The following is a 16130-nucleotide window of genomic DNA, read 5'->3' on the forward strand; positions in this document are numbered from 1 at the left end:
GTAAGTGTTTCATTTTTTGTTTTCTGGACGTATTTCAGACCTTTCGGCGATGTGTGTTAAGTGAGAGGAGACGTTCCCGTTAACTATGAATGCGTCTACGGTGACTTCGTCAATTTTAAGATGATTTCCTGGCTCAGTTTTTTAAAGGTGTTCATAAGGATAGGATGTGCATGCATGTGTTTCTAGGATGTTTATATGTGCACGCGTTTGCGTTTCTCTACTCTTATAAAAAGCAGAGTTGATGATGATGGTGTGCCTGCCATCCTGCAATATAGGCCGTCCGATCTATATCTAACGGATAGGAAGGAAACTATGACAATTACCCGCACTCCTCTCCATATTTGCAGATAAGGCCTTTCCTCGTTCATCCTTTTCTCCCATAAAATAAACTACTCATACAAATGCATCTTGATGTTCCGTGCAACGCACGGACATCTTGCTAGTATACTAAACGAGATTTGCTAAAGTTGCTCTGAGAATAGCGGTAGAAAAAAGATAGGGTGGTGCACGCAGTATTTGCATGTGGCACGTACGGATCCGTCTAAGATTCTATATCCTTGGCCGCGGCGTGAGATTGCTCGTGTCGAAACAGCGGCAACGGCAACAGCGACGCAAGAAAGACAGCTTCCTCTTTACTCATGATTTGACATGGGAACAAAGCCAATCCCTTCCCACCAGCCACACACACACTCGCTCATCATTCATTCACCTTCCGGCCTCCTCCTCCTCCCCCTCCTTTCTTCCTCCGTCCGCCCACCCCCAAGTTTCGTCCTCCACCACTTGTCTTCTTTTCAGGAGAGTTCATCTCATCTCCTCCCTAGTTAGGGTTTCTTGGCCTTGTCGTCTCTTCTTGATCTGTCGATTCTCTGCGCAAATTATGGAGAGGTTCCCTAATCTTGGGGGAGGAGGAGGGAGCGGCAGTAGCAGCAGCAGTGCGTCCATGGCCTCCTTCTTGCAGCTCCCGCCGCCCGCCGCATCGTCGCCCTCGCCGGAGCTGGCTGGCGAGCAGCACGGCTCGCGGCTTGCGTTGCAGCAGCTCCTGGCCGTTCCGCCGCCGTCGGCGCAGCAGCAGCAGCAGCGCAGGGAGATCTCGCCGGCGGACGCCGCGACCATCAAGGCCAAGATCATGGCGCACCCGCTCTACTCGCCGCTCCTCGCCTCCTACCTGGACTGCCAGAAGGCATCGCTCAAACCATGCAGATTTAGCTAGTTAGGTCACACAGGATGTGTGCACCTGCACCATCTGCTGAAGCTGAGCGCGTGATTTGCTTTCTCTTATAGGTCGGCGCCCCGCCGGAGGTGCTGGAGAGGCTCTCGGCCGTGGCGGCGAAGCTGGACGCCGGGCATGGCCGGGGGAAGCACGAGTCCCCGCGCCCCGACCCGGAGCTCGACCAGTTCATGGTATACGTTCCTCGATACATACGATGGATCAAGCTCGTCGCGTGATGCCATGTGATGCTTTGCTGTCCCTGTACTGACTCCGAGCTCACCGGCCGGCGTGCAGGAGGCCTACTGCAACATGCTGGCGAAGTACAGGGAGGAGCTGGCGCGGCCGATCCAGGAGGCCACGGAGTTCTTCAAGAGCGTCGAGACGCAGCTCGATTCCATCACATTCACAGGTATACTCAGATTTCAGCAGCAATATTTATGCGCCTGGTGGCAGCTGGTGCTTCCGAGACGAGAAGATTCTTGGGTTGCCGCATTGGGAAATGTCCGGTTTGTGCGACGGAATGGAGCCAACTTTTTTCCTCTTTGGATCCATGCTGTCGTTCCCTGCCACTGCCACGATAACCTTTGCTCCTTTGTTTATTTAGGGGAGGGATAAGGGCATGCATTAGACCACAAGTTCGCTAATTATAATAACACCGGCATCTTAGCAGAGTACGTACACATCAGCAGTACTCTATATGAGTATTAAATCAGCACCCGTAGTAATATGCATCACGAGCACGCAGGGAGCTCGTGGTTCCAATCTCCGCCTCTCGTTTTCGATACCTTCGGCTCTCAGTTTATAATTAATCACGATTAGAAGTAACACACTGTCTTCAACCTTTAGAGGCTTCATCTTTGCTTCAGCAGAGGCAATTCATAGGCGAACAAGAGGCATGTGGCTTAGCCTCGCTCTTAGGGCTACAAAGTTGATTGTGTCGGCAGTTTAATCATCTATGTGGTTTAGCATGTACTGTTTAATCAGCTAGCTCGAAGGAATTACATCAAGATAACTGGTGTTCGGTCCATATAGGGATTATAAATCGAGTACTAGTAACAATCGGCCTTGTTATTCGGTGGAAGCAGTAGTGATTTAATTGGGATGCAGAACACAGGGTACTAGCTGATTCGACGCGCGTGTACGTATGCGGCGGTGGATGAGCGGTGGGCCTGTAGCAGTTCTGTGCGTCCGCGAGTATTAGGGTGCCAATAAATCGCCGCACTGTACTAGATGGACGCCTACTGTTACTACACTGTGCGCCCTGTCCCTTTGTCCAGTCGGAGTGAGTGTGAGAGGGAGGGAGAGGGACGCCTGAATTCTTTGTTGAAAGAAATATCAGCAACAACTTCAAAGTCTGTCCTCTGAACATGCAGCTGTCTGTATCCTATTGGTGAAGAGACATTCTTGTTTGCACAAGTATTTCACCGCTGCATTTTTTTCTTTTCCTTGTTTAATAATGCCCTCGATGTTGCACAGAACACAAAATGAACTCTTCAGATCAGGTCAAGATGTTAATCGTTATACAATATACTACTTGTTCTTTTAGGGACTGTACCATTAAGGATAATGTAGGAGATTTCTTTTTGCATCGATGTGGGAGCATTCATATAGACTAGAGGCCTCTTATTTCTTTGATTTCATTTTGATCATAGCCATACAGCATTGTTAATTGGTTTGAGGGATTTATGTCTTTTGTTTATATATAATCACCCTTTTGTGACCCAAGCTATTTGATGTGTGGCTCCTACATTACATTGTTGAAACATATACATGCTTTGGACTTAGCATGATGGGTTCCTTTGCTGGACCTTAAGAAACTTTTGCATCTTTTGAACAAAGGTTTTTTGGGCGGAAAAATTGTAGTGTTAGATGTACATATGGCAATACTTCATTTTAACTACACATAATGATATTCAGTACCTCGGTACATATGAACCTGTTTTTTTTATATATTTAGCAAAAGAAATCATATTTCCAAGTATTCGAAAACTATGAAAAATTTCGTGTTAGTTAACATGGGTAGACACTTGCCATTTTGAATTATTGCTAAAAATATGATTATTCGCGAGCTGTGAAAAAACACAATTTGAGGCATGGACCAATTTGCTATGGTGAAAATTATGTAACCTGTGGTGCAGATATCTATTTTGTGATTTTCACACGGGCTGCAAATGTTCACATTCTTTTATGGAGATTAAAGAAGCAATTTTCTGCTCAATACCAACATGCACGAAGTTTTTCATAATATTTACAGAAACTTAGAAATGTGGTTTTTGGTTGGGTATAAATGGGATCGGCTATCATGAGGTTCCAAATATAGTTTCTCAATTTCCTACATATATCATATATGTTTGGATTAATTTAAACATGAGGCCTAGCCTCATTTCCAGAACTAAGTTAAAATTCCAAAAAAGTTCAGTTATATCTTTCTCTCCATCGTCTTATACATCTGGTCTGAAAAATTCTTTCATTGATCCTAGGAGTTATTGAAATATCTCTTTTGAGCAATGGCAGTGATTTTGTTTGATTTAGTACGCTGTGTACTGTGGGCAAATTTCCCTTTTAAAACGAAGTTAAGTTCATGTACTGTATTTTGAACAGCTTGAGCTCCTAAGACGTTCAAAAGAAAGTGATAGCATAAAATATGGATGTGGATTTATTTACAAACAACTTCACTTGATAAGATAAAGAAAATGGGCAGTGATAAGTAATCTTTATTATATACTCATGATAAATTGCATAAAGAAAACGAGTATTTTTAATATAAATTTTAGGTGTTTTTATGCGTGGAAACTGCACTTTATTTGTTCATGTTGCTGAAAAACTATACACCCCTCATTTAATTCCGACTTGTTTCTTGTTTTTCTCACTTGTTCTAACAGATATTCGGATATGTTAACAACCCTTTCATTTTGGTACTTCGCTATCCATACTTGAGAAAATTAACACAACCTGGCATGTGTATAATTACTTTTGTTCCTAGAATTAGTGTAGTATGCTACTTATTGCCCACTAGGCTGCCCAAAAGTGAAAGGCACTTCATTTCTCTATCTGGTGTTTGGATGAACTTGGGAGGTTGCATGGATAAGGCTTCTGGCCTTTGCAGCATGAGGTTGCACCTTACTCAATGATGCAAAATTGCAGCAGCATGGTTGAAATATGCCTCCATTATTTCTGATCTTCACCCAGTAACCATTTTCAGTTCACACAGTTCTAATTAAGATGACAACTTACTTCTCACCGTTTGTTACAATGTGAGGCATGCATTTGTGTGGCTCATATTGCTATATATGTGAATTTCTACAAAATTTAGTTATTCCCCCTGTACCAAAATATAAGACATCTTATATTTTGGTACAGAGGGATTACTAATTATATTTGTCAAAACTGGTGCTTCTCCTTTTCCGCGTGTTTTTGAATGAGGATATTGTGCATGCACGAACACACCTTTTGAAATTAAACCAGGTGTCATGTATTTCCAATCCATTTAAGACCACTGCTATTTCCCCAAGTGGTCCAGATCCGGGAACGTGACCAACATTTTGTTTTTGCCAACTATTGACGCGCAGACAGTACTAATTGCGAAGGCGCGGGGTCGTCCGAGGATGAGCTGGACACGAGCTGCGTGGAGGAGATCGACCCCAGCGCGGAGGACAAGGAGCTGAAGCACCAGCTGCTGAGGAAATACGGCGGCTACGTGGGGAGCCTCCGCCAGGAGTTCTGCAAGCGGCGCAAGAAGGGGAAGCTCCCCAAGGAGGCCCGCCAGAAGCTGCTGCACTGGTGGGAGCTGCACTCCAAGTGGCCCTACCCCTCTGTACGATACGACCATCATACATACATGCCACCATTGAATTTCTCGGATAGGTGTCGGCGTCGATTGGTTTCGCTCGCTGATGATTGCTGGTGGTGGTGCATGTGTGCAGGAGACGGAGAAGATCGCGCTGGCGGAGTCGACGGGGCTGGACCAGAAGCAGATCAACAACTGGTTCATCAACCAGAGGAAGCGGCACTGGAAGCCGGCGCCGGAGGACATGCCCTTCTCCGTGATGGACGGCGGCGTGGGCGTGAGCTTCCTCCCCGCCCCGCAGGGCCCGGCGCTGTACATGGACAGGGCGCCGTTCATGGTGGACGGCATGTACCGCCTCGGGTCGTGAGGCCTCTCTCCCTTTCTCCATCGGACGGGGACTGCCGGCCGGTGCCGTCGGCGTGGTACGTAAGCTCCATGCATGGCAACGGCATGCGGCCGGTACGTAACGTACTTAGTCTGACGACGACTACTCAATATTATGTTCCTTCGGTAAATACTCCATATATATCTGCCGTTCACGTTGAACAAGTCTGCCAAGTGCCAAGTAGGAATATATATATTCTTTCCACCAGCCTGCCTATGCCCAGGTAAATACTAGGTGGTCGACATCGATGCCTGCATGCTAAGTCGTTGTTTCAGCACTAGTAAAAGGTCAACCTGGTGCATGTAGCTCCCGCTTGCGCAGGGTTCAGGGAAGGGTCCGACCACTTTGGGTCTATAGTACGCAGCCTTTCCCTACATTTCTGTAAGAGGCTGTTTCCAGGACTTGAACCCATGACCTCATGGTCACAAGGCAGCAGCTTTACCACTGCGCCAAGGCTCCCCTTAGTTGTTTCAGCACTAGTGCAACATTATTTTGCTAGCTAATGGCAAGTCAGATCAGGTGTACTGCATGCATCTACTACATGCCTGGCTCCTTTCATCATCAACAGATAAATTCATGGAGATGAACAAACTGTCTCGTTGATGGGCCCCTGAGATCCATCCATCCATGCCGGCCCTATCAACGTGTGCTTGCTACACGGTACACGTACGCGCTGTGCGTGCTGTTGCTTTCCCGGGGAACGACGGAAGCTGCTGAACAGTGCCGCGAAACAGGCCCCGGATCCGCTTCTCAACGACGCCGACACGCCACCCCCGGCAGAGCGGGCCGGATGCGTTGCCGTCGGCGCCACTGTATGGCATTGCCGCGCGCACAGTGCCGGCGGCAGCGGCGATTAACTAACTGTTCATGCACGATGCATGGCCGGCGCGATGGTTGTGGGTCGTCGGAGCCGCTCGTCCTGCTTGCTAGTTGCTACTGTGGTACAGTCTACTGTTGTAGCCCACGGAAACCGTGTGTCCTGTGTCCTCTGTGTGACAGCGAAGTTGGAGCTGCAGCATTTAACTGGCTGGCAAGCTAGCTATAGTGCCTGGTCGAAACATAATGGTCGCACAAAAACTCACAAAGTTCACGAGGAAACGTACTCATGTCCTTGGGACCTGGGAGTAAGTATGTCGCGGGGGCTAGATTTAGGCTGGACCCATGCGCGGACAAAATTACTGTTCTGACCCTTAAGTCAAACTAAATCCCGATTTGACCTCGTTCCGAAAAAAAATTCGTTTCTGACCTTTTCTGGTGACGCCAAGGTCCCTGACGTCTGGGTTACGAAGCAGACGCCGGGGTCCCTGGCGTCTGGCCCCTGACCCGCACTGCCCGCCTGCCCGCCTGGTCCCTGGCGTCTGGGTTACGAAGCAGACGCCAGGGGCCAGACGCCAGGGACCCCGGCGTCTGCTTCGTAACCCAGACGCCAGGGACCTTGGCGTCACCAGAAAAGGTCAGAAACGAAATTTTTTTCGGAACGAGGTCAAATCGGGATTTAGTTTGCCTTAAGGGTTAGAACAGTAATTTTGTCCCCCATGCGCGGTGAGGATGACTAGTGGCTTAGGGAACTGGATCCTCTGACATACACGAGGGATGTTAGAGAAGCTACAGTATCCTAACTTTCCTTCTGTTAATCCATACAATTAAGGCTAAAATAACTTGAAATATTTTTTAAATTACAGATCTATTATGCACATCCAAAATAGTTACATACAAACAAGTAGATGACGAGATAAAATTAATTTTTGATTTTTTATATCTACAGTAATTACCAAAAGTAAATAGCCTGCTAATAGTCCGTAACATTCCTTCTTCATTTTACACTAGACGAGCACTGTAGCATCGTGACTTCCCTTCCCTAAGTTAGAGGATCCGGCTCCGTGGCTTAGGTCGCAGGTCACTTTGGAACACGGTTATTCCTCCGTTCATAATATAAGAATGTTTTTGACACTACACTATATAAGAATGTTTTTGACACTACACTAGGTAAAAAATGTTCTTATATTATGGGACGAAGGGAGTAGCAAATAGTTTCCAAAATCACATTTTAAAGTTTTTAAAAATGCTTAAATGAATTTTACATGGTAATATGGATGTATACTATACACTTGCAAAGTTTGATGACGAAATAAGTTAAACATGTGAGCTCAAAAAAGACAAATGCGTCATGCGTGGATTTTTAGCAGTTAACAGTGCATGTACTGCTCATCTTTTCAAATCATGAATTTGTCATTTTTATGTACTAGCTCACATGTTATTTTATTTCATCATAAAACTTTACACATGTGTGGTATATGTCCATATTATTATGTAGGATTTGCTTTAGCATTTTTTCAAGATTTTTAAACTATTCAAATAAAGTGCTCACTTTATTTGAAAACCGTCCATCACGTCGGCTGCTCAGTTTCAAGGCATTGTAGATGGAACAGCGAGGAAGCTACGAACTTTGCGTGCAGCTACTATGGATACATCCGGGAGGCTAGAGTTGGTGCAGTCCATCCTATGCGCGATGCCCATTTACACCATGATGGTGTTGGATGTTCCACCTGACATGCTGGCAAGCATTACGAAGATATGCAGAGGGTTTCTGTGGGTCGCACGGGTGGAGGTGCGGGGCGGACACTGCGTTGCCGCATGGAATTCAGTGTGTATGCCCAAGTGGGTGGGACGGTTGGGCCTCCCAGACCTCAAGTGGATGAACATCACCCTAAGGGGGCAAAATTTTGTGTTTTGACCCTTTTTAGGTAGTTTCACAGGATATGACCCCGGTTTGATTTTTTTTCGATATTTGACCCTTTTGGCTACCGCCGGAGGCCCTGGCGGTAGCTTTACATAGCCTACCGCCGCGCCGCCTAAAAGTGCTCACCCTTCCAACTGTGTATACTGTCCGGAGCCAACTGAGTCAACCATGCTCGGGCTGACCCTTCCAACATAAGAGGGAGATGCTTCATTGCAATGTCGTCGTTTCCGCCTCCAATCTGCACTGCTACTCGGTAATCTTCGAGCCAAGTTTCGGTCTTGGATTCTCCAGTGAATTTGCTGACCCCTGTTGCTAATCTAAAGTTGGGAGGCATCACTGCAGCCCTGATGGCTCTGCTGAAACAAAGGGCCCTACCGCCACAGACCCTGGCGGTAGGCTCTAACACCCTACCGCCGAGGTCTCTGGCGGTAGGGTCCTGAATAAGGTTGTGAGTGGTGGGGGCTATGCTCCCCCACCCACTCATTCACCACCATTCCCCATTCTCCCTCTTTCGAGCTCAAGCTCTCTCCCATCTTCTCCCCCACCAAAGCACCCACTAGACACCCCTCCATTTCTTGAGATTTGTTCGGTGAATCGGGGGCATTTGCATCACCCAAGGTACCTCCCTTCAGCCCCTTTGATTTTGTTGGTTGGAATCTTGTATTTTGCTCATTTGGTTGCAAACCCTAGTTCATGGTTTTGTTGTGGTGAAATCAATGTATATGATGCATTTAGGGTAATGTTTGTGCTTTGACAATGTATGGCGTAACTAGCATTGTGTGGGTACTAAGAACTAACATTTAGGGTTGGGTTTAATGTTATGGCTAGGGTTATGGTTATGGTTAGGGTTATGTTTAAGTAAATGCTTATGACGAACGTTATAGTAGTTACCTCTCGAATTGTAGCTCGATCTAGTCATAGGGTTATAGTTTTTGTCAAGAGACGGTTATAATCCCTCGACTTGTAGGATGGCATCGATCATCTATGTTGAGAGTTCTGCGGACGCGGCGACGAAGCGTGAACGTGCAGTCATTGAGCAAAAGATGGACCTGTGGGTCAAAGCCGTCGATGCATTGAATGCGGCTTGTAGAGAATTTTCAAAGTATTATGTGTCTAAGTGCGATGAAGACGAAGTTAAGTTATACCAAGATAAAGAGAAAAATATAAGCAATCTGAAGAAGCAAGAGAAAATTCATAGACGTGCTCTAGCAAGGCAAATTGCATTGTGTGGAACAAGGGATGAAGTGAATGAGATGGACTTTAACAACCCTGTCCAGATCATTGACTGGCTAGTTAGGCAACCATCATCGGCGATACCTAGTCGGGCATCTCATTGGGCTTGGGTCCGTGAAAGAAATGATGTCATTTGTTGCAACCCGGGGCCGTATGATACGTCCATTTTGCATCATGCTTTTATGATAATATTTATTGCATTATGGGCTGTTATTTCACGTTATGTCACGATACTCATGGCTATTCTCTCTTATTTTACAAGGTTTACATGAAGAGGGAGAATGCCGGCAGCTGGAATTCTGGGCTGGAAAAGGAGCAGATATTGGAGGCCTATTCTACGCAACTCCAAAAGTCCTGAAACTCCACGGAATACCTTGAAATAAATAAAGAAAAATCATCGCCAAAGATGAAGGCCAGGGGACCCACACCCTGCTCACGAGGGTGGGGGGCACGCCCCCTACCTCGTGGGCCCCCTGGTGGCTCTCCGACGCCCATCTTCTCCTATATGAAGTCTTTCGATGAGAAAAAAATCAGAGAGAACCTTTCGGGACGAGACTCCGCCGCCACGAGGTGGAACCTTGGCGGAACCAATATAGGGCTTTGGCAGAGCTCTCCTGCCAGGGACACTTCCCTCTGGGAGGGGGAAATCATCACCATCGTCATCACCAATGCTCCTTTCATCGGGAGAGGGCAATCTCCATCAACGTCTTCACCAGCACCATCTCATCTCCAAACCCTAGTTCATCTCTTGTATCCAATTCTTGTCTCCAAGTCCGGGATTGGTGCTAGTAGGTTGCTAATAGTGTTGATTACTCCTTGTAGTTGATGCTAGTTGGTTTATTTGGTGGAAGATCATATGTTCAGATCCTTTATGCACAATATTACCCCTCTGATTATGAACATGAATATGCTTTATGAGTAGTTAAGTTCGTTCCTGAGGACAAGGGAGAAGTCTTTCTATTAGTAGTCATGTGAATTTGGTATTCGTTTGATATTTTGATAAGATGTATGTTGTCTAACCTCTAGTGGTGTTATGTGAACGTCGACTACATAACACTTCACCATTATTTGGGCCTAGAGGAAGGAATTGGGAAGTAATAAGTAGATGATGGGTTGCTAGAGTGACAGAAGCTTAAACCCTAGTTTATGCGTTGCTTCGTAAGGGGCTGATTTGGATCCACATGTTTCATGCTATGGTTAGGTTTACCTTAATACTTTTGTTGTAGTTGAGGATTCTTGCAATAGAGGTTAATCATAAGTGGGATGCTTGTCCAAGTAAGGGCAGTACCCAAGCACCGGTCCACCCACATATCAAATTATCAAAGTACCGAACACGAATCATATGAGTGTGATGAAAACTAGCTTGACGATATTCCCATGTGTCCTCAGGAGCGTTTTTCCTATGATAAGAGTTTGTCCAGGCTTGTCCTTTGCTACAAAAAGGATTGGGCCACCTTGCTGCACTTTATTTACTTTTGTTACATGTTGCTTGTTACAATTTATCTTATCACAAAACTATCTGTTACCACTTATTTCAGGACTTGCACAGAATACCTTGCTGAAAACCGCTTATCATTTCCTTCTGCTCCTCGTTGGGTTCGACACTCTTACTTATCGAAAGGACTATGATAGATCCCCTATACTTGTGGGTCATCAATACTCTTTTCTGGCGCCGTTGCCGGGGAGTGAAGCGCCTTTGGTAGGTGGAATTTGGTAAGGAAAAATTTATTTAGTGTGCTGAAATTTTCTGTCACTTGTTACTATGGAAAGTAATTGTTTGAGGGGCTTGTTCGGGGTATCTTCACCCCGTCCGGTTGAGCCAAGAGTTGCTCCTCAACCTACTGAACCTATTGAAAATGAAACTCCTTTTGGAATTCCTTCGGGTATGATGGAAAAACTGCTAGCTAACACTTTCGCAGGAGATGGAACAAAGCATCCTGACGAGCATCTACGCTTTGTGGATGATATTTGTGGACCATTTAAGCTTGCAGGTATACCCGATGATGTTGTTAAGAGGAAGGCTTTCCCTTTATCTTTGGAGGGAGACGCATTGACATGGTATAGGCTATGTGATGATACGAGATCATGGAACTATAAAAGATTGAAATTGGAATTCCATCAAAAGTATTACCCTATGCATCTTGTTCATCGTGATCGCAATTATATATATAATTTTTGGCCTCGCGAAGGAGAAAGCATCGCTCAAGCTTGGGGGAGGCTTAAATCAATGTTATATTCATGCCCCAATCATGAGCTCTCAAAATTGACAATTCTCCAGAATTTTTATGCTCGGCTTTCTGAGAACAATCGCACCATGCTCGATACTTCTTGTGCTGGCTCTTTTATGATAAAGTCTATTGAATTTGGATGGAATTTATTGGATAGAATTAAACGCAACTCTGAAGATTGGGACCTCGACGAAGGTAAGGAGTCAGGTATGACACCTAAGTTTGATTGTGTTAAATCTTCTATGGATACTGATATTTTCCGTAAGTTTAGCACTAAATATGGACTTGACTCTGAGATAGTAGCTTCTTTCTGTGAATCTTTTGCTACTTATGTTGATCTCCCCAAGGAGAAGTGGTTTAAACATCATCCTCCCCTAGAAGTAAAAGTAGCTGCACCTATTAAAGTTGAAGAAAATATTGTCACGTATAATGATCCTATTGTTCCTACTTCTTATGTTGAGAAGCCCCCTTTCCCTGTTAGAATGAAGGATCATGCTAAAGCTTCAACTGTTGTTCGTAAAAGCAACACTAGGACTTATACACCTCCTGAGCAAGTCAAAGTAGAACCCAGTATTGCTATCTTAAAGATCTCTTGTCTGATAATATTGATGGGCATGTTATTCAATTCACTGGTGAAACTGCTAGAATTGCTAAACCTTGTGATAGAGATAAATATAGACCTGTGGTAGGCGTGCCTGTTATTTCTGTTAAAATAGGAGATCATTGTTATCATGGCTTATGTGATATGGGTGCTAGTGCTAGTGTTATACCCATTGAATTATACAAAGAAATTATGCATGAGATTGCACCTGCCGAGTTAGAAGAAATTGATGTTACAATTAAACTTGCAAATAGAGATACTATATCTCCAATGGGAATTGTTAGAGATGTTGAAGTCTTGTGTGGGAAAACCAAATATCCCGCTGATTTTCTTGTTCTTGGTTCTCCACAAGATAGCTTTTGTCCCATTATATTTGGTAGACCCTTCTTGCGTACTGTTAATGCTACGATAGATTGCAAAAAGAATGTTGTTACTGTTGGCTTGGATGATATGGTTCATGAGTTTAATTTCTCTAAATTTAGTAAACAACATCGTGAGGAAGAATTGCCTAGTAAGGATGAAATTATTGGTCTTGCTACTATTGTTGTACCTCCTAGTGATCCTTTAGAACACTACTTGCTAGACCATGAAAATGATATGTTCATGAATAAAAGAAGGGAAATAGATGAAGTATTCTTTAAATAGGAACCTATTCTGCAACACAATTTGCTTGTTGAAATCCTAGGGGATCCCCCTCCACCCAAGGGCGATCCCGTATTTGAGCTTAAACCGTTGCCTGATAATCTTAAATATGCTTATCTTGATGAAAAGAAAATATATCCTGTTATTATTAGCGCTAAGCTTTCAGAGCATGAAGAAGAAAGATTATTGAAAACTCTGAAGAAGCATCGTGCCGCTATTGGATATACTTTGGATGATCTTAAGGGCATCAGTCCCACTCTATGTCAACATAAAATAAATTTGGAAGTTGATGCCAAACCAGTTTGTGATCCTCAACGACGTTTGAATCCTAAAATGAAAGAAGTGGTAAGAAAAGAAATACTCAAGCTTCTGGAGGCAGGTATAATTTATCCCGTTGCTGATAGTCAGTGGGTAAGTCATGTCCATTGTGTCCCTAAGAAGGGAGGTATTACTGTTGTCCCTAATGATAAAGATGAATTGATTCCACAAAGAATTATCACAGGTTATAGGATGGTAATTGATTTCCGCAAATTAAATAAGGCTACTAAGAAAGATCATTACCCCTTACCTTTTATTAATCAAATGCTAGAAAGACTATGCAAACATACACATTATTGCTTTCTAGATGGTTACTCTGGTTTTTCTCAAATACCTGTGTCGGCTAAAGATCAATCAAAGACTACTTTTACATGCCCTTTTGGTACTTTTGCTTATAGACTTATGCCTTTTGGTTTATGTAATGCACCTGCTACCTTTCAAAGATGCATGATGGCTATATTCTCTGACTTTTGTGAGAAAATTTGCGAGGTTTTCATGGATGACTTTTCTGTCTATGGTTCCTCTTTTGATGATTGCTTGAGCAATCTTGCTCGAGTTTTGCAGAGATGTGAAGAAACTAATCTTGTCTTGAATTGGGAAAAGTGCCACTTTATGGTTAATGAAGGTATTGTCTTGGGGCACAAAGTTTCTGAACGAGGTATTGAAGTTGATAAAGCCAAGGTTGATGCTATTGAAAAGATGCCATGTCCCAAGGACATGAAAGGTATAAGAAGTTTCCTTGGTCATGCCAGATTTTATAGGAGGTTCATCAAGGACTTCTCAAAAATCTCTCGGCCTCTGACCAATTTATTACAAAAAGATGTACCATTTGTCTTTGATGATGATTGTGTACAAGCATTTGAAATACTTAAGAAAGCATTAGTCTCTGCACCTGTTGTTCAGCCACCTGATTGGAATTTACCCTTTGAAATTATGTGTGATGCTAGTGATTATGCTGTAGGTGTTGTTCTAGGGCAAAGAGTTGATAAGAAATTAAATGTTATCCATTATGCTAGTAAGACTTTAGACAGTGCTCAAAAAAATTATGCTACTGCCGAAAAGGAACTTTTAGCAGTGGTGTTTGCTTGTGATAAGTTTAGACCTTGTATTGTTGATTCCAAAGTTATTATTCACACTGATCATGCTGCTATTAAATATCTTATGGAAAAGAAGGATGCAAAACCTAGACTTATTAGATGGGTTCTCCTGCTTCAAGAATTTGATTTACATATTGTTGATAGAAAGGGAGCTGAGAACCCGGTTGCAGACAACTTGTCTAGGCTAGAGAATGTTCTTGATGACCCACTACCTATTGATGATAGTTTTCCTGATGAGCAATTAAATGTCATAAGTACTTCTTGTATCACTCCATGGTATGCTGATTATGCTAATTATATGGTTGCTAAATTTTTACCTCCTAGCTTCACATACCAACAAAAGAAAAAGTTTTTCTATGACTTGCGACATTACTTTTGGGATGACCCACATCTTTATAAAGAAGGAGTAGATGGTGTTATTAGACGTTGTGTACCTAAGCATGAACAGGAACAGATCCTACGCAAGTGCCACTCCGAAGCTTATGGAGGACACCATGCTGGAGATAGAACTGCACATAAGGTATTGCAATCCGGTTTTTATTGGCCTACTCTCTTCAAAGATGCCTGTAAGTTTGTTTTGTCTTGCGATGAATGTCAAAGAATTGATAATATTAGTAGACGTCAAGAAATGCCTATGAATTATTTGCTTGTTATTGAGCCATTTGATGTTTGGGGCTTTGATTATATGGGACCTTTTCCTGCCTCTAATGGTTACACTCATATTTTAGTTGCTGTAGATTACGTTACTAAGTGGGTAGAAGCTATTCCAACTAGTAGTGCTGATCATAACACTTCTATTAAAATGCTTAAGGAAGTTATCTTTCCGAGGTTTGGAGTCCCTAGATACTTAATGACTGATGGTGGTTCACACTTTATTCATGTTGCTTTTCGTAAGATGCTTGCTAAATATGACGTTAACCATGGGATTACATCCCCTTATCACCCGCAGTCTAGTGGTCAAGTAGAATTGAGCAATAGAGAGCTCAAATTAATTTTGCAAAAGACTGTTAATAGGTCTAGAAAGAATTGATCCAAGAAACTTGATGATGCATTGTGGGCCTATAGAACTGCTTATAAAAATCCTATGGGTATGTCTCCGTACAAAATGGTCTATGGAAAAGCATGTCATTTACCTCTCGAACTAGAACATAAGGCATATTGGGCTATTAAAGAGCTCAACTATGATTTCAAACTTGCCGGTGAGAAGAGGTTATTTGATATTAGCTCACTTGATGAATGGAGAGCCCAAGCTTATGAAAATGCCAAGTTGTTTAAAGAAAAAGTTAAAAGATGGCATGATAAAAGGATACAAAAGCGTGAGTTTAATGTAGGTGATTATGTATTGCTATACAACTCTCGTTTAAGATTTTTTGCAGGAAAACTTCTCTCTAAATGGGAAGGTCCCTACGTTATTGAGGAGGTCTATGTTCCGGTGCCATAAAAATCAACAACTTCGCAGGCACAAATCCGAAGGTGGTAAATGGTCAAAAGATCAAACACTATATCTCAGGTAATCCTATAAATGTTGAAACTAATATAACCGTGACCCCGGAGGAGTATATAAAGGACACTTTCCAGAACGTTCCAGACTCCGAAAAGGAATAGGTATGTGGTACGGCAAGTAAACTGACTCCAAAACAATTTTTAAGGCAATATTTCTCTGTTTTGGAATATTTAGAAAAATAGAAAAATAAGTAGCAGTCCGGGGAGGACACGAGGCCTCCACGAGGGTGGAGGGCGCACCCTACCCCCCTGGGCGCGTCCCCCTACCTCGTGAGCACCTCATGTGCCCTCCGGACTCTATTTCCTTGCACGATACGTATTTTTGTCGGTAAAAATTCATTATATATAGTCCCGAAGGCTTTGACTCCCGTATCACGCAAATATCC

General features: G+C 43.6%; 1 protein-coding gene across 1 annotated transcript; it reads left to right on the plus strand.

Annotated features, from left to right (window-relative positions):
• Positions 1-599: 599 nt before the first annotated feature.
• LOC123113454 (homeobox protein rough sheath 1) lies at positions 600-5644 on the plus strand. The gene is made up of 5 exons (XM_044534683.1): positions 600-1180; positions 1282-1401; positions 1505-1619; positions 4780-5024; positions 5134-5644. The coding sequence occupies exons 1-5, from the start codon at positions 878-880 to the stop codon at positions 5362-5364; spliced, it is 1014 nt and encodes a 337-aa protein (XP_044390618.1). The 5' UTR covers positions 600-877; the 3' UTR covers positions 5365-5644.
• Positions 5645-16130: the final 10486 nt, after the last annotated feature.

Source organism: Triticum aestivum, chromosome 5B, assembly GCF_018294505.1.
Source record: "Triticum aestivum cultivar Chinese Spring chromosome 5B, IWGSC CS RefSeq v2.1, whole genome shotgun sequence".
Taxonomy (NCBI): Eukaryota; Viridiplantae; Streptophyta; class Magnoliopsida; order Poales; family Poaceae; genus Triticum; species Triticum aestivum.

Excerpts from the sequence above, each read along its gene's own strand:
- LOC123113454 (XM_044534683.1), top strand. The coding sequence starts at position 878 with ATGGAGAGGTTCCCTAATCTTGGGGGAGGAGGAGGGAGCGGCAGTAGC. Across the intron at positions 1,181-1,281 it reads CCTACCTGGACTGCCAGAAG|GTCGGCGCCCCGCCGGAGGT; the intron begins GCATCGCTCAAA and ends TTTCTCTTATAG. Across the intron at positions 5,025-5,133 it reads CCAAGTGGCCCTACCCCTCT|GAGACGGAGAAGATCGCGCT; the intron begins GTACGATACGAC and ends GCATGTGTGCAG.